At 41.4% G+C, this 21,999-nt stretch overlaps 2 protein-coding genes across 30 annotated transcripts in view; one reads left to right on the top strand and one right to left on the bottom strand.

The window, feature by feature from the left end:
- BCAS4 (breast carcinoma amplified sequence 4) overlaps positions 1 to 13,232 on the top strand; it is a gene marked incomplete at its 5' end in the record, with an annotated part of 43,450 nt that extends 30,218 nt beyond the window's left edge. The window contains one exon of the mRNA XM_082325690.1: positions 12,878 to 13,232. Within this exon, the coding sequence (XP_082181816.1) occupies positions 12,878 to 12,982 (105 nt within the window). The 3' untranslated portion in view covers positions 12,983 to 13,232. The remainder of the gene's footprint in view (positions 1 to 12,877) is intronic.
- Positions 13,233 to 14,164: 932 nt separating this feature from the next.
- The window catches only part of ADNP (activity dependent neuroprotector homeobox), a 36,420-nt gene continuing 28,585 nt past the window's right edge, over positions 14,165 to 21,999 (bottom strand). For all 29 annotated transcript variants that reach the window (XM_082325975.1, XM_082325978.1, XM_082325979.1 and 26 more), the window contains one exon: positions 14,165 to 21,649. In XM_082325975.1, coding sequence (XP_082182101.1) covers positions 18,509 to 21,649 — 3,141 coding nt within the window. In that variant the 3' untranslated portion in view covers positions 14,165 to 18,508. The remainder of the gene's footprint in view (positions 21,650 to 21,999) is intronic.

The following is a 21,999-nucleotide window of genomic DNA, read 5'->3' as shown; positions in this document are numbered from 1 at the left end:
TGGGCTGTTTGTCCTCCCGTTTAAGCACTGTGGCTGTGCTCATGTCAGGTTGCTAAAAGTTGGTACTCACATATTTTCCACGACAGGCCTGCAAAGCATACAAGTGCAGTGCTGGCTCCTTCATCTTCTTGGGATCCCAAAGATTTTATCTGCTCCTGAGCAAAAGACTTGGAAAGAAGTGTTTCAGATGCTAGCTGTATCTCTGGCATGCTGTTCAGTGTTCACAAATGATTTAGAAAATGAGGCATACAATGAGATGAGAGTTTGTTGACATAGTTATTTTGAGATCACAGAAGTGAATGCCAACTGCAGAGAGCTGTGGACAGACCTTGCAACATTGAGAGACTGAGTGGAAAAACTTGTAGCCAAAATGAAATGTCAGTAAATACAAGGTGATGTGAGTGAGCCTTACATGTATGGTATCGGTCACTGAACTAGCATTTTTCACTAAAGAAAGAGATCATGAAGTAATCACAGATGGCCTCATGAAAACTTTCAGCACACAGGTCAGTAGCAGGCAAGAAAGAAAACTGAATGTTAGGAATTATTAGCAAAAGTGCAAAGAAAGAAAATAAAAACCTTCTTGTGCCACTCTGTAAATCTGTGGCTTCATCTTTAATACTGACTAAAGTTCTGGTCCTATTGCAGCAGAACTAGAAAAGGCATCTAGAACAGGAGTTTGGAACCACATCCCTTTGGGAAACAGCTAAGCAGACTATGATTTTAGTCTCCTCTTTTCCACACTGAAGAAGAATGCACTAGAGTTCTTTGAAATCTAAAATTGCATGAGACAGTAAGTAGAAATTATTATCAAGAAATAGACTCAAAATGAACTAAAGGAGTTTTTTTTCATGCAATATATCAGAGAAGTTTGGAATTCACTGTTGCAGTTGTAAATGAAAGATTTACGTATGTTAAATTCGATCCGACAAAGTAATTTAGCAAAGTTACCTTTCTATTGCTAGGAACGCCTATGCTGCAAATTCCTATAGGTTAGGAGAGTATTCAAGGCAGGAACACTGCATACTTGCCCTGTTTTTATACTCTTAAGCATCAGCTGTTGGTCTCAGCTGGAGACAAGTTACTAAGCTTTGATTTGACAGTGTAGGCACGCTGGCTATTCTTGTATTTGTGGACAGATTTCTTCTTATACTACTGTAGAACAGCATCACAGCCGCTGACTAGAGGTTGACTTATGAGCCAAACCTCATTGATCTTTGCTTCCTGCTGTATTACTCTTGGAAACTGAGTGTAATGTTCCATCTCCAATGACTTGTGGGTGGGTCAGTCTCTGTTTGTCTGAATGCCTTCCCAATGAGCATTAGAATATGGTATATTTTGCCAGGCTAAATCTAATGCTTCCAGTTTTGCCACATTTCTAGTATCTGCTAGATTGTCCAAGGTGCTCTGTGCTTTCAGTTCCCATTGCCTTACATGAAAATATAGGAGGACTAGGACCTGTCTGTTCTAATACTTTTCCTTTATCAATACTTTCTCTAGCACTGTTTCTCTATTACAAATGTTGAGTTTGTTCTAACTGTGAAGTCATCAGGAATGATACGACTGTGATGTAACTGTAGATAAGGGGAGGGCAGCTGTACCTTATCTTTAGGAAGTCTTTTGATACCAACACCCCCAGCATCCTTGTATCCAAATTGGGATGTTACGAACCAGATGGGTGGACTACTAGATGGGTGAAAAAACTGATTAGATCATTAGACTCGACGAGTAGTTGTTAATGGTTTGTACTCTACCTGGAGGCCAGTTACAGGTTTAGTTTGTCAGACATTTACCTAATACCTTTATCAGTGACCTGGAGGAGGAGACAGAATGCACCTTCCTCAAGTTTGTGGACAGTGAACTAAGGGCTGTGCTCCAGGACAGGGCTGCCTTTCTGAGGACATCAGCTGGCCACAGGGATGTGTTCATGGGAATCTTATTAAATTCAACAAGGACAAGCACTAAATCCTGCACTAGGGATGGACTAACACCCCGCTATGGTATAAGCTAGGGATGGACTGGGTGGAGAGCAGCTCTACTGAAAAAGACCCAGGGATCATTTTAGATGATAGGCTAAGCGTGAGTTAGCAGTGCGCCATCAGTGAAGGCCAATAGATGATTGGGCAGTATCAACAGAAACGTGACCAGTAAATCGAGGGAAGTGATTATTCTTTTTAACTGCACATTCCTTAGACTTTATCTGGAATACCACATCTAGTTTTGGGGGCCACAGTACAAGAAAGATGTTGATGAACTTTATTAAGCTCAGGGGAGGGTTGTCAAGATGCTTGGGCTGGAAAACCTGATCAATGAAGAGATGCTGAGACAGCTGAGTTTGTTCAGCCTGAAGAACAGAAAACTTACTGGGACATAAAAGCAGCCTTCCAGTGTGCTTAAGAAGTTTCCAAGATGATGAAGCTAAGTTCTTTAGTGAGGTGCACAATGGGTGAAGGGGAGACAGCAGTCATAAATTGCAGTGGGATGTTCTGACAGCCTTATCCACTCCTTCAGTGCTGCTGGACCTAGTGTAGTAAAATCGGTGAGTTTATGTATGAAGTTTCATAATGCTTCATTGCCCCCATTTTACAGATAATAGAACTGAAGTACATAAACTGTAACGGTTCTTGTTTAGAGTCCCTCAGACTACATCCAAATGCCTTTCTAGTATGAGCTTGAGCTCAGCTGTGTCTCGCATTCCTACTGCCTGATTGCTTGTTCATAGTCTCAGACAAGGAGCTGGAAGGTTGTTTTGTGTTATGATAATATTGAAACAGCAAGCCACCCTGGGAAGCAGGCTCTTTCCTCAACTTGGCTACTACTATCGACTTAGAGTGAATCATTTACAAAGTTAAGGAACCCCTTGTGCTTCGTCATGTCTGTTTGGTCAATCTATTTTTTTATTAGCCTTATCTGATTCCCATTATAATTACAGACTCCTTCCTGAATATAATGCTGCCTCATGCTTCAGATGGATGATATTGTTTTTGTTTACTTTTGTCGGTGGTATTATTCCAGAAAGTGAAAGCAGTTTGAGTTGTTCCTTGGGGACCTCAGCTGCTGTTCCATGTGCAAGAGGCTCCAAATGTTTAAATGTCTTAGATGAGAAAATGTGTTGGTATGAATTGATTTGCAAAGGGACCTAGAATTTGAGGCTATTACTATTCTGGTATTGTATGTGCTTGACTCAGACACTGCATTAATAAAGAAAAAGAAAAAAGTGCTCATAAAATTCTAGGACTGACAGCCTTGGAGTCTGCTGTTTATGCCTTAACTTGTTGTTTCAGAAAGACTGAAAGCGAGGATAAGATGCTTAGTTCAGGCTCCCTAGCCATTCACTTTAGCACCTTTGTGGAAAAAGCTATTTAACACACTGCGTTCTCAGTCCCCTGAGAACTATGCTGAGACTGTCAGCAAGTGATACATTAGTGAGTAACGAATAAATTAATTCTGAGTGTTGGATATGAGTAACAGACGTAGCAGCAGACTTGGACTTTGCACATTTTGCTTGGAGTGCCACTGGATAATGTGAGTGCAGCACTGCATTTTTTTAATTTATAATTTAACTTGTGCAGGAAGGCAGAAAACCTACCTAACCCTAATACCACGTGGGGATTCCCCAGCAGTTAGGGAATGGAATAAATAGCCCAGGAATGCTGAGTTTAAAGCTTAGGGTTAACATGATTAAGACCACAGTAGAGTTCAAGTAATTTATTGCCTCTGTGCCTCAGTTAGAATCACTGAATAACAGAAGTTAGAACTTTTGGAGGTTATCGGGTCCAACTCCCTGCTGAAAGCAGGGTCAGCCGAAGTTAGATTAGGCTGCCCAGGGTCTTGTCCAGTCAAGTTTTGAACATCTCCGTGAAGGGTGATTTTACAGCCTCTCTGGGGACCTGTTCCAGTCTTTGACCATGTCATCATGTAGATTTTTTTTCTTTATGTCTGATTGGTATTTCTCTTTCTGCAACTTATATCCATTGCCCATAGGTTTTTTTTGCTATACAGTTCTGAGTAGAGTTCAGCTCTCTTTTCTCTCTAAGTAGCTCTGTCTTCACTCATTAGATAGTTGAAGACATCAACTAAATTGCACTTCTCTTCTTCAGGCTGAAGAAACGGTCTGACTCAATCTCTCATCATAATGTATGTGCCCCAGTCCCAAGAGCACCCTGATTGTCCTCTGCCGGACTTGCTCCAAGCGTGTCAGTCCAGGAAATCCTGCACGAACTGGGGAGCCCAAAACCAGACACAGTACTCCAGAGTCAGTCTCATGCCAAAACAGAGGGAAGTGATCACGTCCGTCAGTCTGTTGGTTGTGCTCATACTGATACCAGTATGCTGATAGCTTTGATCACTGCCAGAGCACTCTGCTGATTCGGGTTCAGCTTCTTGTCTCTGAGGACCACCAGTACTTTTTCTGCAAAGCTGCTTGCTAGCCAGCTGTTAATTAGGTTGGCTAACCATTGTTTGCCCTTATTAAATCTATGCTGACTCTTTTCAATCACCTCCTTTTCTTTGAAGTGCTGGAAATGGATTCCAAAAGGATTTGCTCCATATTTTCTTTGGGACTGAGGTTAGGCTGAGCATCCTGTAGATCCCCATGTCTTCCTCTTTGGCCTTCTTGAAGATAAGCGTGCCATTTGGCTTTTTTCCAGTCACTAAGAACCTCGTCTGATTGCCCTGACCTTTAAAATGACTGGCAGCAGCCTCACAATGACGTGAACCAGCAACTTTAGCATCCTCAAATGCATCCATCTGGTGCTGTGGGTTTTGTTTTTTTTTTTTTTCTTTTTTCTGTTTTTCTGTTTTGTTTTGTTTTTTTAACCAGTTCACTGTAATAGTTCCTGTTTGGATCTGCCCCTGTCTTACGTACTTCCTTAGGCTGTGCCACTAGACAGGGACCTGGGAATTGTGGGAGTAGACCTCACGGTAAAAACCACGGCAAAGAATGCGTAGAGTTATCTTACTAGTAAAACAAGAATACTTGTGTTAGAAAGATATTGTGAAGGTCAAATGGCCAGTTTCTGCCCTTTGTGCTCCTGCAGGTAGAAATGTTAGGATTATTATTATTATTATTATTATTAATCTTGGTCTGTCTCGTTCTTTCTTTCACTCCTACTCCCTTTTGGCTTTCCTGAAGGAAAATGAGGAGCAGCCCCAAATATATTACTGCTTCTTGTTCAGAAATAAATTGAGAGACTGAGAGTGCCAAAGCCAGGGCAGTCTGCCTTAAGAAGCCTGTCACAGACTGTCAGACCAACCACAAATGGCAACAAAACAAATCCAGACTTTCCTTTTTGAAGGACATGCTCCTTCTGGCAACAGTATATCGGGAAAATGATTATATTAGTGAGAAACTAGATCCATCACTGAAGAGAAGAAAGCCTGGTGGATAACATGCCTAAGCACAAAATCTTAGACTATATACTTAGAGAGGACACATTTTGCAGTGAGGTTCTGCAAAGCTGTCACATCTCTTCTGCATCCCACACTTTTGGCAGGAGAAGAGCCGCTGCATCCTTGTTTTCTGTCTCCTTACTGAACAGCTAATAAACTGTACTTTCTCGTGGCTTCAACGAGGTTATTGATTTGTGCAGTGATCATTATTGCAGCTGTTGAATAGATCTTTGCTGAAGAGATTGAGGGGAAAAAAAGGGGACGTTGTGGGTTTTTTTCTCCCGTGCTTTTTCTAAATTCTCTTGACTTTAGGTATTTCATTCGTATTTATGGAATAAAAATAGCTGTTTGACTGTTTTTACATGTTTTCATGGTACTGTACTTCACAAAGGGAAGCCTGATTTATCCTTCCCTTGAAGAGATTCTAGTCGTATGTCGTAAGTGAAAGGTTGTCGTTAATGACTAATTTCAGCCAAAAGGGTAATGCTTTCTGGAGCTTGCATGGAATTGGCCTTGCTCTGAAGTGCTTACACAGAATGTTTAGAACAACAGGAAGAAAAAGCTTATGATTTATGATTGAGATGATAATATGATCGTGCTAAGAAGGATAAGGCGTGTGCCTTCTGAGTTACAAAGCAAACAGGTAAGGGAATGCAATTAATTCTAATTGGTACATTTCCGATTTCTGTTGTGTATTAGTTACTTCATAAGCTGTCTCAGAATGAAACCCGCCCAGTCAGTCTGTGAACTATTTACTGTGCTTTTGAGACCATAAATAATACTAGAAAGTTATATGATTGCCTTATGTTTGGAAACAGTATGCCTCAAAGTTTATATTGTCCTCTAATTAGGAGACTAGTAACAGACCACCATAGGAAGAACTTTTTTTTTTTTCCTCCCATCTGTCAGTCAATCAGAGATAAGAAAATGGATGCAAGAGTCAATAATCATCTGAAAAGCCTTCACAGTAATCCCACAGACTTGAAGGAAAAGGAGAAGGGAAGGTGGTCTTCAAACAGAATTCTGTAGAGTGGATTTGCAGAGGTTGTAACTGGCAATTTTTGTGAGTGCTGTGAGTGAGGTCGGATGTCCAGCTCACCTGACTCCAGCTCATGTCAGGCGCAGGTACCAGAATCAGAAAAGCCTTCTGTATTTTCTCAGGAAGAAAATTCTGCAGCTTGTGCTCCTCATCCAGTCACATTCTGGGCTTAAAGAATGATAGATAGATTTCTTTACCTTGGTGAGATAGTAAAGATGCTGTGCATGTGAAGTCAAGAATGGAATCCAACTCTTGCAAGTCATACTGGGTAACATATATATACTGTGGGAGACAAGCAAAAATTGGGCTCTGAAGGTTGTGTTCTGAAAATTGGAGTGGTTTGACATTGCTATGTTTGCCTTAGGACAGAAGCTACTACTGTCCTGAAGAGGAGAACTTACACCCATGCTCTGGTTTTTGCAATTAATAGTTTTGGCACCTTAGTAAAAACCTATCTTCATCAGTGATTTAAGGTAGTGTGCCAGACTGAACTAGGATGGCTCTGATGTGGCGGCACGCTTCCTTCTGCTGATCGAGAGAAAAATAACCTCTGGGGGAGGAATGGGGAGGAGAGCTGTAGGCGGTGAAGTTTTAAACCAGTGCTGCAGGCTCTGCTAGAATTCCCCTGTCAGTCCTGATTTAAATCTGGGCTCTGCCATGACTTGCTGTCTGCTGGGACACATCACGCAACCTTTCTGCCTTGGTTTCCCAAGGTGCAGTAGTGTTTGCCTAGTTTGTAAGGCTATTGTTAGGATTAATCTTCGCTCTTCAGTCTATTTCAAGGTTGCTAATTAAAAGGTGATTCCTTGATGCTGGTTAAACAACTTTGAGAAGCTTTAAGAATCTTCTGAGAAGTTACATTAATTAGCTGAGGATAAGCCTTAACACTGGTTTTACACTGCTTGTTTCTTCCTATTTGTGTATGTGCCATACATGTTACATCTTTGGTGGCATGTTTACTCAGCCCGTGCTATAGAAGAGCTGAGTTTTGTTTGTCTTGGCACAGCAGGATTGGTAGCCCCACAAATGGGAGATAAGAATTGCCATGGAAGCCAGCCTAAGCAAAAGAGGGCTCTCTGATGTGGCAGTAGTGGACATCAGACCCCTTATTCTTTTAAAAACATCCTTATTAAATTACTTTCTTGGTACATAGCAAGAGTTTAGCAGAGAACATGTGGGTGAGGATTTGTTGTGCTCAGCATCAGAGCTGATGTGTGAAGAACGTTTTGGTTCTTTAATTCATACTTTTCCCAAAAGTGTCTTACAAGAGTCCGCTAGCAGTGTGCTGGATGGGCTGGCAGCAATCAAAAGAAGGCTGGTTGGAAGAGTCAAAGTTGATAGATTTTGAACAAGTAAATTTTTAATGTTGAACTTCAAATCAATACCTCCCCAGTGAGGACAGGCTGAGAGAGTTGGGGTTGTTCAGCCTGGAGAAGAGAAGGCTTCTGGAAGAGAAGACACCTTATAGCAGCCTTCCAGTGCCTGAAGGGGGTCTGCAAGAAAGCTGGAGAGGGGCTTTTTACAAGGGTATGTAGTGATAGGACAAGGGGTAATGGCTTTAAACTGAAAGAGGGTAGATTTAGATGAGATATAAGGAAGAAATTCTTCACTCTGAGGGTGGTGAGGCACGAGAACAGGTTGCCCAGAGAAGCTGTGGATGCCCCATCCCTGGCAGTGTTCAAGGCCAGGTTGGATGGGGCTTTGAGCAACCTGGCCTGGTGGAAGGTGTCCCTGCCCGTGGCAGGGGGGTTGGAAAGAGATGATCTTTAAGGTCCCTTCCAACCCAAACCACTCTATGATTCTATGAACTGAACATTATTTTACTGGTTATGTAAAATTGTATTAAAAATTAAGGTTGAGAGGAATCCAAATCGTCATTTTTGAATTTTTGCTGGAAAAAAATGAGAATGTGTGCTTGGTTTTGGAGCTGACGAAGAAACAGGTTTCAGGTTTTGCCCTGTTTTGATTTCTGTGGTCTAGATACTGATTTTAATACCTGCGAGAATGACCAAATCTGAAAAATAATTATTGCCAGATAGCCAAGAATCCCCTTTTATCTTTCATAGCAGAGTTCAAATTGCTGCTGCAGGTTTCTGTAGAGAAGTGCTCCTTGAGCTGCTTCATTTTCTTTGGATATCTGCAGCGGTGCTGATCCACTCCAGAAAGCTTTGCCGTCTTTCACTGTAAACTAACAGGAGCAAATATGTTTATTGGTGTCAAGGGAAAAGTATATTAGTGCTGTTCCAGGTGGTAGGCAGCAGACATAAAAAAATGGATTCAGGAGCTCTGGAAACATGAATGGTACTTAAGGCAAAGTCAGCACCACAGTCCAGCAGTGTGGACAAAATAGTTTATTATTGCTCCTTTCTCTGCTTTGAAGCAGCAGAATTGATCAGAAGCTCAGTTCGGAGGGATAGCTACCCCAGTACGGTTACTGTAAATACATCTAAGTTGAACTACCAAGGCTTTAAATTTGGTAGCCTTAAAGGAGGCTTTTTTTTTTTTTTTTTTGTGGATCTGGAATGATTGCTGTCAGAGTAAGCAGGAAGGTTCATGTTACCAGCTAAGTTTCCAGAGATGCAGCATGTGGAAGGTTAACTTCTTTTTTTCGATGTGAAATAATATCCCTCCTCTGTTTCTCAGGTAATCTACTATTTTCTCTGTCTGTGAAAATAGCTCAATGTTTTAGCTGTAATCGTCAGGCGCACTGCAAATATCCTGGATAAACGTATTGTTTGGAATAGGATCAGAAATCCTTATAATGATGCCAGACCATTCTGCTGGGGCACTTGCTGGCTGTACCAGTGTCCCTGCACCACAAAGAGGCCGTACCTACTGCGCCTGCCTAGCTGCTTCCCAGAGCATATTTATTCTACGTGTAAGCGGGTGACGCGCTACCTGTTCGGATCTGTTTGGGAGGCTGTTGGGAAAGAGAACAGCCAGGGACAGACGGATGAATTGTCTCGCTGGGCTGGGCTCGTGGTCCCTGCGGGGTAGATGCCCTACATCTGCGTTATAAAAGCAGTACCAAAGTGGATTTCTGGACCATCTTGCAGATACTTCGATAGAAGGGAAACAATTTTCTGTGTCCACATCAGCAATTCTTGGAGCACTTGCCTTAAATGTAACGTTGGTGTGCAGGCTGACTGAAGTCTGGCTATGAAAATGAAACTGAGCCAGCAGACGCATTCAGCCCAGCATTTATTTTTCTTCAGTAGAAGGCAGAATCTAACTGTCTGTGAATTAAGCTGTTCCCTGGATGTGATACAACCTGTAAGTGATCACCTTTTGACCCAGCTTTGCTGTTCTGATGCTGGGTTGCAGTTGCCAGAGTAACCACTATGCTCTTAAATGGGTCATTTTCTTACTGCTCTCATGTATTTAGCTTTATCAGCTGGGGACCTGGCTTTTAGGGGCTTCAAACTGTATTTCTCAAGGGGTGCTTTTAGTGCCTTAGATATTATGGCACACAACTTGTCTCCCTGGATAACTTGGCTGCCTGTTAAAATGCAACAGCCTGAAGTCTCTAAAGCTGCCACCAAGAGTTTTAATCTTTCAGGCATGATTCTACATGCCGTTTCTTTTATTTGTCTGCAAGTGCAGAATTGTTGTGCATACTTTATTTTTCAAAAGCTCTGTCAAATGTTTTAATCCTTTCATTTCTGCTGTTTGATCTAGCTTCATCTAAACCTGTTATACTTCCTTCCAAATGCTAAATTCCTCTATAATTCCTTTAATCTTTATTTCCTCCGTTCATTCATTGTTTGATCTTTAAGTTAATAAATAGTTTCCAAGTTTGGGACAAAGAATACAGGGGTATAGGGCATCTCAACAGAGATCTGTTTTCAGCTTGTGTTTTTCAGGTACAATGTAGGCTTGCTACACTGCGCTCTGCTGTCACAAGCCTGACCTAAGAGACAAGGGGAGAAAGAAGGATTTATGGATCTGCACTGAATAGGTGCCATAGGTGCTTACAGATGCTAGTGAAATGACAGAACCTTGCCCAAGGCCTTTATAGCCTGGATTAGACATAAACACAGTTTACTCTTATGGGCACTTGGCCTTCAGCAGGCTACTGCTGTAGTCAGTGTCACTGCTGGTTGTACGTTATGGTATGGATGCCATCCTAATGAGAGCACCTGCTTTCTTAAGGGCCATCATCTGGCCTTTATTAGATTGTGACAGACATGCATCAAGTGATCTAGAGGTGAAAAGCTATTTGCTACTACTTAAACCTTTCTCTTTTGATGACTTCAATAGGCTTTGGAATTTCAAGACATTTTCTCCCTCTTCTCCCCCCCACCTCCCTTAGCAGGCAGCCACATCCCTTTTCCTTTAAGTTTCACAGCAGCCTGACCACAAAGGAATTATTTCATCTTCGGTCTGTGTGATGTGCACAGCACAGAGATTCCTCATGCCCTTGTCTTTTAACCCTGTGTGGCATTTGTACCATTGTGAAAGAAAGCTTTTCGCAGACCCCTTCCTCCTAAAATACTGTCAAGTCATATGGATTGCTATCTTTGCCTCTCATTTACTCTTGATTCAGCAGCTATACTTTTAAGATAATGAAAACTGAAGTAGTTCCTTTAACATAAGCAGGCAACAAGAGTGTTCCTTGATGAAAGTTTGGTGTGGGTAGATGTAAAACAGGAGGAGTCACTTTTGTAAGTATTTATGGCACAGTTACAGGAAGTCACCCAGAAGAATTACCTGTGTGAAGAGGGTATATAGAAAACATATAGTACCTGCAGGTCAGAAGGGCCTAAGTGTATCTATGAATCATAATACCTGTAGTACTATATAAGTAATAAGGTATTATTCATCAAAGCATCAGATTACTATTGCGGGGATCTCAAAAAAAAAAAAAAAAAAAGTAAATTCTCATTGCAATCATGGCCTCATCTATTTGGAGAAATTCTGGATAGTAAGTGCTAAGAATAAGCAGTTCTAAAATAACCGGTTACAAATCAGAGTGGGACAGTGGTTTCATGAGCTGTGGGAAATCCTGAGCCTACTTTTAAAGTTAGGTTGAGAGGCGCCTGTCCTTAGTTAAGTTTGATTGCTCTGATCAGGGGTTTCTGCAAACGGATTGTCGCTCAGCCTGTTCAGTTCAATTACTGTCATTCATAACGCTAATCCTGCCTCGTTTTCTCCCGCTATGAGCACTGGCAATATTGCCCTAGAAATGAAGGACAGATCATTTTACTTTGAAAATTGGAGTGATTTTTCACTTTTCTTTCTCTCTACTTTTATTTTATGGAAAATACAGAAAATGTTAGTATTCCACTGTGAATTGTTACAGTTGGCTATTTTTACATTTTCTTTGGTTAGGGTTTTTCTCCTATTTCACAGAGGTGAACCTCGTCACCAGTAGTTCTTACATGATCTGTTCAGATTCTTCAGTCTTACTCAGTGGTTGTGACTGTTGATTTTCAATCCTAGATGAAAAAACTTACAGTTACATTTTACATGAAAAATTCTGCCCATTAAAAGGAGCCTATCTCCTGTTTGGGCCTGCACATAAAAACTTCAAAACCACATGCATCTGTTGATGATTATCACTAAAAATATGTTGCTCCCCCACAGCAAAGTTTCTATGTCCCAATAGGTAGCAAGTGCCCCTCTCTGAGATCCCCGAGATGTGCACAGCAAGAGTTTGTCAGCAGAACCCCCATTCATCCTGCCTGTTCTGACAATGGCAGCACGGCAACGGTAGCCGGTACCTAGGTCATAGCGTAAATGAATATTTACTTCTTAAATTGTGCCTAGATGTGTACGGAGAGCCAGTATCCATCCCCAAGAATTAGCAGTGGATGCTATCAAGAAATGTTTGTAACCAGATGCACAGCTTGAAACACATGAATGAGAATTAAAGACAACTAAATGTGAGGATTACATCTAAATAGCAAACTGTTCTCTGGCAATATGTTAAGTTTAGAGCCTGAACACTGTTAGCTTTATGGGAGGGATAGGCTCTTCATTTTCCACTGAGACTGTGATTTTAGCTAGAGGTTTGAATTGTTGCACTACAGAAATATTATTTTATCTCATCTCCTCAATTCAGGATTAATTTGAATTCTTAAAAACCCTAGAAGCAAAACCAAATCCCTTTCTATATTTTTTCTGTAGTCAGTATTTTCCAGTGTTATGAATTTATTTGCATTCTTCTGTGCTTTAAAACTAATTTCCCCTGTGTTTTACTCTCTTTTTATCTGTTCAATATTAATCCAGCTAAGATGATTGCAAAGTCTGTAGAATCAGGTGTGAAAGTAAACAACTTCACATTTTCAGCATTGTTTACAGAGCCAATTATCTTGTACTGGAAAGTAATGTCAGTTCTGAGGTGCTGGTTCCTCTCCTCGCCCCCACGTCTCTTGTACATGGTCAGCTTCTTAAAGTATTAGTTCCTGTTCTTTAACATTAATTTCTGTCCTGTTCTTGTTTCAGAGACATTCTCTATCAGCAGCACGCTCCTATGACCTGCCAGAACTCTACCGAACTGAAGACTTTTTTCCTATGAAGTATGTAGGTACTAAGTATCAAAATAATTAATTTTTGCCTACCAAAAGGTTTTTAGGAAAGGCTGCCTGAGTTTATTCTTGCAGTTCGTACTTTATGACATTAGGAAGAAGCAACTGTTACATTTCAGATCTTTGGCTAGCATCTTTAAGGGAAGCTAAAAATTTCTGATCATATTGTAGCTATAGGGAGGCTGGAACATTTATTCTAATATCTGATCACAGTAGTCTGCACTTACTTGATAAGCTTCCTAAATCAATGAAGAAAATGTACAAAAACTCCCTTTGTTTACCTGCATATTTTTATACTTAAAACGATCAGAATGTTGAAGAGTGCTCTAGTATAGCATGTCAAAACTGTCAAGTAACGCGTTAATACTGCCAGCTTCACCACTGCACAAATGTTCAGGTTTTACAAGAGAATGTGAAGTCAATGTCGAAATTTTAAAACTCAGTAAACTGCACGTGGCTGAAGCTTCCAGCACTCTATTTCAAACCAGGAGCAGGGTTTTAAAAGCTGTTGTGTAATATAACTTGAATGGCATAAATAAACTTTCTGTTATGGACCTTTGGATGTGCAATTTTGTAATGCAGATGCTCTTGAGCCAGGACCAGGAGTAGCGTAGTTCATCTCTGCACCTCTAGCTTTTTTTTCTTTTTTTTTGACTGCCAAATAAGTCTAGGGAAAGAAAACCCACTCAATTCCCTGAATTAGGAACATTAGGAAGAGAAGGTTATATGCTTTTCAGATGATTGGCTTTGCATACAGTACAATATGGGGAAATAGAAATAAATGCTCTTGTTTTAAAAATACCTGTGGAAAAACTGAAGATGGAGGACCCAATGCAAAAAAAAAAAAAAGCTTATGGTGCAAGTAAAGCTACAAGGCTTTGAGTAACCATGGAGACCAATGCTTTTCTGATGCAGAAATAAATGAACTCAACCTTTTCATATTTATTAGTGGGACTGATGATGAAGTTGAATTAAAATATAAAGCAACGGAAGACAGACTAGTCAATGTCTCTGCCCCTGCAATGCAGGTTATTGTAACAGATTATTACGAATGAGCTGGTATTACAGAGAGGCAAATTAGTTATGAAAGGAACAAAATACTCGTAGTAATACCAACCTGTTTATCCAAATATCAGCTTCTTTATTAACAGAAATGAAGAGACAGCACACACAACATATTCCTGAAATCTTTTGGTTCTGATAAAAATTGCAATAAACTTGTTTTAATACCATAGCAGTGTATGAAATATATGTACTACAAAATGGTAAACTGGTTACTGTAACTGTATTAGTGGATATTTGAAACGTACTGATTTCTTGGTGGCAAGAATGATAGAATTTTCCTAGAAAAATACTGGGTGAAGATTCAGGTTTCTGTCTTGAAAATACATGTCAAAGGGTCAAATATTAATTGCCAAGTTCTTGCTACAGAAATGTTACTGCTGAACAGAGGATGGCAGCATTAAATGTCACTTGAACTTTCAGTAAGATTAAGAGCTTGTGAAATAAATCTTCAATGCAGATATTTCTGCAGCATCATGTAAAAGGGTTTGATTGAGCGGAAATCCTGGTGTAGATAAAGGGTTAAGTCACAGTGCCCAAAGGAGGGTGCCGAGATCAAGTGTGACTTTCCTGGCTGATGCACCGGATGGACAGAAAACCAGGAGTTTAGCAAAAGCTCTCTGTCTGTCCCTGCTGGAAAAGAACCGTGCAGTTTGGAGGAAGGCTTACTGGCTGTAAGGATGCTTCCCGGAGCGAGGGGGCGGGGATGGCAGGAGAGGAGTGCACTGAAAGGAGGAGGGGAGCGTACTTGTTGAACCATTACATCTCCGCTGCAGGTCAGTGCAACGAGCGGTGCTTCAAAATAACAGTTATTACAAGCCCATGCGAACACCCATAGAAATGAAGTGTCATATAAAACGCAGCTACCCCCAACAAGCTCAGACCGTCCCTGCCGCTCTCAGGTACTGTCAAAAGTCAAATCACCGGTCCCACACCAGCTCTGGGAGAGTTTCTGTTGTACAAAGCTGTCTCGTGTCCAGAAACAGTATGTACGCTAATTACCTCCTACTTCATTCCCAGCTGTTACAACCTTTAGAGTCCAGATAGCACATTTAAGATGGAAAACATACTTCACTTTGCTGCAATTCAGGTAAACTGGCTGAAACAAATAAATTCTTTAGAGAAGAGTCTTAATGGTCTTTCTGCTCTGTTGTGCTGGCCAAAGCCTGGACAGACGCGTGCTTTCAAGGTCTCCCACTGAAGACAGCAGAAGAGTTCAGGGGCCAGCTTGGGCTGGCTGCTCTGCAAGCACAGCCGGCACGTTTCTGATCTGCTGTAGGACTTCGGTAACGTACGTGACCATTGGATAACTCCCACCTCGCACAATTACCATGGTGTGATAAGTTAAGATTACACAGACTGGGTTTAAGGTTCCTCTGGTTTTATTGGGCTGTTTACCTCTTCTGCTTTTTGACTTCCTCAAAAACATGTGGTTAGCCTCAAATCCAGATTTGAAGAGTAACTTGTTTGAAATACTAGAAAGTTTATGCCAAAACTTAAAACAACCACCCCCCCATCCTTCTTGATATCCCTGGTAAAACAGACTATTTCTGTGCAGGACTTTAAATTTAATCCCTATGGAAAACGGCATTTCCTATCATGGAATTTTCTGGCAACTGAAGCATTTCTAGAGTTGAGATTTCATGGTCTTGCTATTCACCGACTCCAAACAGGAGCTCAGAATTTGGAAATTTGACTTTAACTACAGAGTTCACTAATATTAAATCAATCTTGCCAGATATTGAGACAAATATTACGCAGATTCCTAAGATGATTGATACCCAATTTTTTATTTCATTGCTTAACAGATAAAGGTGGTTGTACTACCATTAAACTGTTGGGGTTTTTTAAAAAAGTAAGTAAGTTTTTTAAAAATGTATTTGAAAAATCCCTTAAAGCCTAGATGAAATGACACAAAACAAATTCTGAAATGTCTTAAGTTTTCAGACAGCGGCCTCCTGTGAAATGGAGCAGCCTACAGAGAACGGAACAGAACCAAGTTTTCTCAGCGAGGAATAACCTTTCCCAGGACTTTGGGTGCCTGCTTTTGTTGGGAAAAAGGTTCCCAACCCACTGATACCTGTAAGTGGCGGTTAACAAACTCTCAGCTGATTTACTGAAAAGTTATTTTCAACGGAATAGTTCGGAAAGCCTGCTAACAAAACAGGTTGAGGCTCAGGTTTTCTTTTAAGGCATAGAAACACAAGGAGCTCTTTTGCCGATGTAAATGTCAAAAGTATTTTTCCTGTATTGTTCTTAAAATGTATCTTCTACCACTCGAGTGCGTAACTGGGAGCCCGTCCAACTTCCACTCCCCTCAGCTCAAAAGGCAGAACGAGGCACACATCCCTTCCTTGGGGGGAAAGGGCGAACAAGACACCTAACCCCCCCTCAGCTGAAGGGGCCGCGCTCAGCCCGCAGCCAGGCTCGCTCCAGAGGGGCGCAGCGCGGGTCAGCTGCGCAGCGGGCGAGCGAGCGGACACGCGTGCTCAGCCGTGGCTCCTCCAGTCCCGTGTTTGCTGTATACCGTGGGAAGCCCAGCTCACACCTACCCAAGGCTGCGCTAGTGGTATTTAAATGTTTTCTCAAAATCTCTGTGAAAGTTTTGCTGTTTAAGATGTTGAAGAACACAGAACTATTTCCTCCTTTACGACATCAATGAAAATTTCACAGGTCAATTTAATTCTCGTAAAGTATCAAAAAGGAGGTGCTCTGACATTTATTAGACATATGCCTAAATCAAACTCGTCACTCTAATTAAGAACAGTTTTGTTCTCATCACAATTACATTCCCTTCAGTAAATTCTTCTCTGGATGAGGTCTAGGTGACGCAGCTGTCTGTTGTACCGCACGCTTGCCAAAATGCAGGCCTGGCTTGACCAAACCAATCGCAAATTTTAACAAACTGACTTTTTTTTTTTTTTTAGTATTGAAATTACTTTTTCTTCAAAGCCAAAACAAGGCTGTAGCTTGCAAGGCATGCTCCTTCATGTTTCAACGGTAAGTATTCAAATACCTTGGCTATCGTTCACCCTCAGTACGTAGTGCTTCAGAGACGTCGTTCTAGATGACTTTTTAATATGCGAAGTGATCTCCATTCATGTAAGTACAAAGGGATGAAAAATGCAAGTAATTCACAGACCTCGTTTCTCCAGGCTGCAGAACAAGCAAATCACTACAATCCTATTTATAAATTAGTGTTCTAGAACGCTAAATAGTAAAGACAAATTCAGCCAAAGTTAGTTCTGTAGGATTTTCAGTATCCTGGAAGGACATCTGTCTGTTCAGTAAGACATGCCCCAGCATCGCTGCGGAGCACTTTGGAGGGGAAAAAAAAAAAAGGAATAAATGTAGCAAGGTGGGATTTACCAAACAGGAACGTAGCACTTGCATATAATAAAGCAAATATTTACATTAAGCACAATACAGCAATTTATTTAGATGCTTAAATGAAGAATACAAAGGGAAATAAAGATCACAAAATTATACATACTACAACAGTGTGTCATATATTAGATGGTATAAATGAATACAACACCTCGTTGGTGTTAACTAAAGATAAAACTAAATATTCAAAACGCAGCACTTTTGTTTCAGTGTGCTGCTTCAACACAATACACTTTTATACAGATCTAAAAGGTGTCAAAATTAGTAGCTGCAAATTTGTTTCTTGCATGTGATTTTTCTTTTTTAGCTTAAAAGATTTCAGAAAATGGCTCTGAAATACGTTTGTCATCAGTTGTAACGTCAAGGATATCCAGAACAAGAAAATTCTATAATACAATAGAGTCCAGATATATTTTTTTATGTTGCTGGCCTCTGTTTTGAGATTGTACAAGGTTATGTGCAAAAACTAAGTTTGTCAAAATTCATACTATAGCAGTTTCAAGCTTTTGCTAGGTAAACTAGATACAGCATTTATTACACAGCAGGGCAACACTAAAAAAGAGAAACAAATCTATGATGGGTACACAAGAACAATTTCATAAGCTTCACTTGAATAGGTCTAAAAGACTGTACAAATATACATTTCAACTATTCAGAATGATACATGAAAAAAATCAATTTCCCCGTAGTCTACTATACACGTTGAACTGGTAGCTTGTATGGTTGGCCCTACACTACCATGTGAAAAAGGGTAATGTTTAAAAAGACATACAACTGAACATGTACAAGAGTGAAAGAAATGTTGAAAATGCAGATAAAAGAAACCTCTGCTTTTCTCTGTGTGCATTCTGGAGCCACCAGCTTCTCCGTTTTCACATTAAGTTACTGTGCTCATCCCAGCAGGTATCCTCAAGCAAGATTAGCCCACGGCGTCCTTAAATAACCACTGGAATAACAGTGGCTGCAACCACCACACGCCACGACCTAGCACTCGGAAGGCAGTACCAGTTAGAATTTAAGCTTAGCAGTCATACTGAAATGAAAGTGTTGAGACAGTTGTAGACTGGATCGCGTTACCGACGCTTCGGAGTCGAGCAGCTTACGCCTGCTGGCTGCTCAGCTCCACACCAGTTAGGCTGCTGTGCATTGGTTCTGCTACGCCATCAGTCACACTGTCAAACTGATCGCCATCCTCACTGTCAATTGTGCTATTCTGCCATTCCATCTGCTGACTGGACAAGCTCTCCTCGATCTCGGATGCATTTTTCCATTGCGACTGGTCCTTAGACCAAAACTCTTCTACTTTTCCATAGGAACGATTCTTCCACTTTGACTGTTCTTCATCACTTTCAGATCCACCCCCTTTTGTCTCAGCAGTCGGTTTACTGCTACCGGCGTCTTCACTTTGGGAGGATTCATCTGTCCACGCTTCTGGTTTTACTTCCGACGTGTTATCTTCAAAATCAGAAACCTGCTGAGAACCAGGCCCACTTTCAGACTGTGAAGCTCCGTCCTTCCATTCTACAGCATCATCTTGATCATCCTGATCACCTTCGCTATCTGAAACGTCACCGACCAGTTTCGCTGGCTCTTCAGCAGAAATAATCTCTTCGTATTTAGAGCTTTCCTCTTGTTTTTGATCAGACTTCTCTGGAGACTGCAATGTATTTTCCTCAATGATTTCCTTGGATATGCTGTCCTCCGGGTTCTCCACTATGCTCTCAGAAGAGGTTTTCCCACCAATGTCAGTAATGCGCTGACCAAATGGACTACCGCTTTCATTGTATTCCTCTTCTATATTTTCATAGCTGTCCGAGGAACTTTCATTGTCTTTTTCTAAGTTTATTTTTTTATCAACAGTCTTACTAACATTGACTCTGGAATTCTTTTCGTCGTGGTTCTCAAACAGCCATTCAGCATCAAAATCCATTTCGTGTTTAACCTTGTTTAACTCTTTCATATTGAAACCAAGCAGCACACCGGGTTTGTATTTTTCACAATCCCTAACACATTTCTTCCTTTTGTTACTAAAATGCGACGCAATATCAGATTTCCATAGCCACAAACTGGCAGCCAGCTTTTCAATCTCTCTCCTGGTGGGATAGGGTTGCTTGTTAAAATACTTTGTAAGGAACGTTTTCCTGGCTTCATAGGAATCATCCTCGTGACCCTTGGGGTCCAGTGCTAGAACTACAGGTTCTTCAGGCTTCTCCTCAAAGGCAGAGGGGGAGTCATCATCATCCATTTTCCTTTTCTTCATCAGCGAGAACTCCATGTGTTCGTACGTACGTTTTACAGGCGCTGCCGCTGGGGACTGACTGAGCCGAGATGACGAAGTACCTTTGTCCTGGCCATTCTGAGTCTTGCCAACCCCTCTGCAGTGAACCAGGTGCAGCGTTATGGTTGAGGCAGTCATGTTACTAGTATATACACCAAGGCAATGAATGCATTTGTAGGTTAGCTTTTTCTCAACCGGATGAACTGTCTGAATTACTTGATGCCTCTCCCGGAGATGATGTGCAAGTGCATCAGAGATGGGTCCTTTTAGGATTGAAAAGCACAGAGGACAGAGAGTTTTCCCCACATCTTTTTTGTAGGGAACTGCTGCTTGTGGGGAACTTTTTACAGGTACATCAGACTTCTCCTGGATTTTCGGCTGTGGTTTTGGAGGAACCGGGTGAGTATTCTGAGCGTGGTACGCCACAGATTCAGCAGGAGCATCTCTCAGGTTGTAGGTGGTTACAAGAAGATGTATATTCGTGTGACTGCCCTGCTGCAATGTCAAATCAAAGGTTAGAGTGGAATCAGTTTTAGGTCCCATTTCTTCATCAACATGAACCATTCGCATATGAGCAGCCATCTTTTCAACATCGTTGAAGGTCGACCGGCAATACGGACAAGACAGACCATGTATTAACATATGATTAAGCAACGTATCGGTGGGTAAATAGCGATTACAGTATAGACATTTGCTAGTGAAATTGTGTATTTTCATTATATAGTTAGCTACCGCAGGCACCTTTTCAGCCTTGTGCTCCTTTTCAAAGTGGACACTATACACGTTTTCAGGAAACAGCTCATTACAGATTGTACAGATTTTCCACTTCTGCGTGGATGACGTATTGACAGCGGAAGGACCTGTAGCAGCTACAGGAGATTTCGAGCCAGACTGACCTAATACTCTTGAAGCTGCCTGTGACTGAGATAACGACGTCTGTTTCAGCTGAGCTGATGAAAGAGAAGATGAATTGGCAGACTGAAGGGAGTATCTTGCCGAGGCCTGCGATCTCTGTTCCCCTCCAAGAGTATAAGGCCTTCCATTTCCACTTGCTGAAAACTGTTTCATTGTTTGCGACTGTTGTGGAATAGAAACAGGCGCGCTCCCGCTGAGGTTTAGCCTTCCCCCTGGCTGACCGACGTAACTCGGCGGTACCGATTTGACTCCGTAATTGTTTTGCTGTAGGTGAACATTTGACATCATATTCACTCCTGCGGAATTTAACGTAGGCTTTGGTATAGTGAGTCTGTTCATCATCTGCTGTGAGGAAAGAGAGCGAACGCTGCCAGGGGAGAGGGGACCCATCCTCTGAGGGAGTCCCATAGGCTTTTTATCCTGTGGTTTTGGAGCTATTAGCATCAAAGGTTTAGATCTTGGAACCACTACGTTAGTGTGACCTATCATTGCTGTTACCTGGTATCCTATACGTTCGTGGTCTTCGATAACATGCTGTACTAAAGCTTCGTATGATTTCGGCATAAAAAGGCATCTTTTGCAGTGAATACTACCCTCCTCTCGGGTACTGGAACTTAACGGGACCGCGCCATTGAGTGACTTTTCACCTCCCTTCGCTACGTAAGGAGCAGCAACGTGCTGAAAATGTTCCCTGTAAATGTGCTTTCTAACTATTTCATACAGAGGATCTCGGTAAGTGCACTTCTTACAGTAATAAACAGCTTGTTCTACACTGTCAGCCTGCTTAGGTTTAAGGCTATCATGTTTGTTTTTATCTTTAAAAGTGCTGATGCCTCCACTTGGTGTATTGGCATTTGGAGCATGAAATATTTTAATGTGCGTTTCCAAAGTCTTTTTGTCCGCATTGAAAGTACAGTAGGGACAATTAAGGAGAATCCTATTTTCAAAGTCTTCACTATGAACATTCCGGAAGTGGCTTTTGTACGCTGAAAAGAACTTCGAGGAAAATGGACATGCACTGCAGCAAAAGGGTTTTGTCCGATAGTCCTTAAAACAAAGAACAAAGCAGAAACTAAATATTGAAAAGCAGTTTTTAGAAAAACAACATCCATGATCCTCTCTAAACAATAGCGTTTCTAAATAATACTCTCAAGAACCACTGCAACAGTCTCAACCTTTAGATTAAATTTCTTCTCTCCAATTTTTGGCCTGCAGATCAGGCCCTAGAAAGTTTATCATCTGAACATAGATGTGGTGTGGCGAGTGCCAATTCAGGGGTCCCTCAAGAGTTTAACCGTGAACTCAGCGTGCGAGGCTAAATCACAAGCATCTTTCTCCACCAGTCAAAAAAAAAAGCCTCATTGCCTGCAGCTGAGCTGCATGGAAAATGTCACCGT

This window comes from Platalea leucorodia (assembly GCF_965183815.1).
Source record: "Platalea leucorodia genome assembly, chromosome: 13".
NCBI lineage: Eukaryota > Metazoa > Chordata > Aves > Pelecaniformes > Threskiornithidae > Platalea > Platalea leucorodia.
This window is presented reverse-complemented; position numbering and strand designations above follow the sequence as displayed.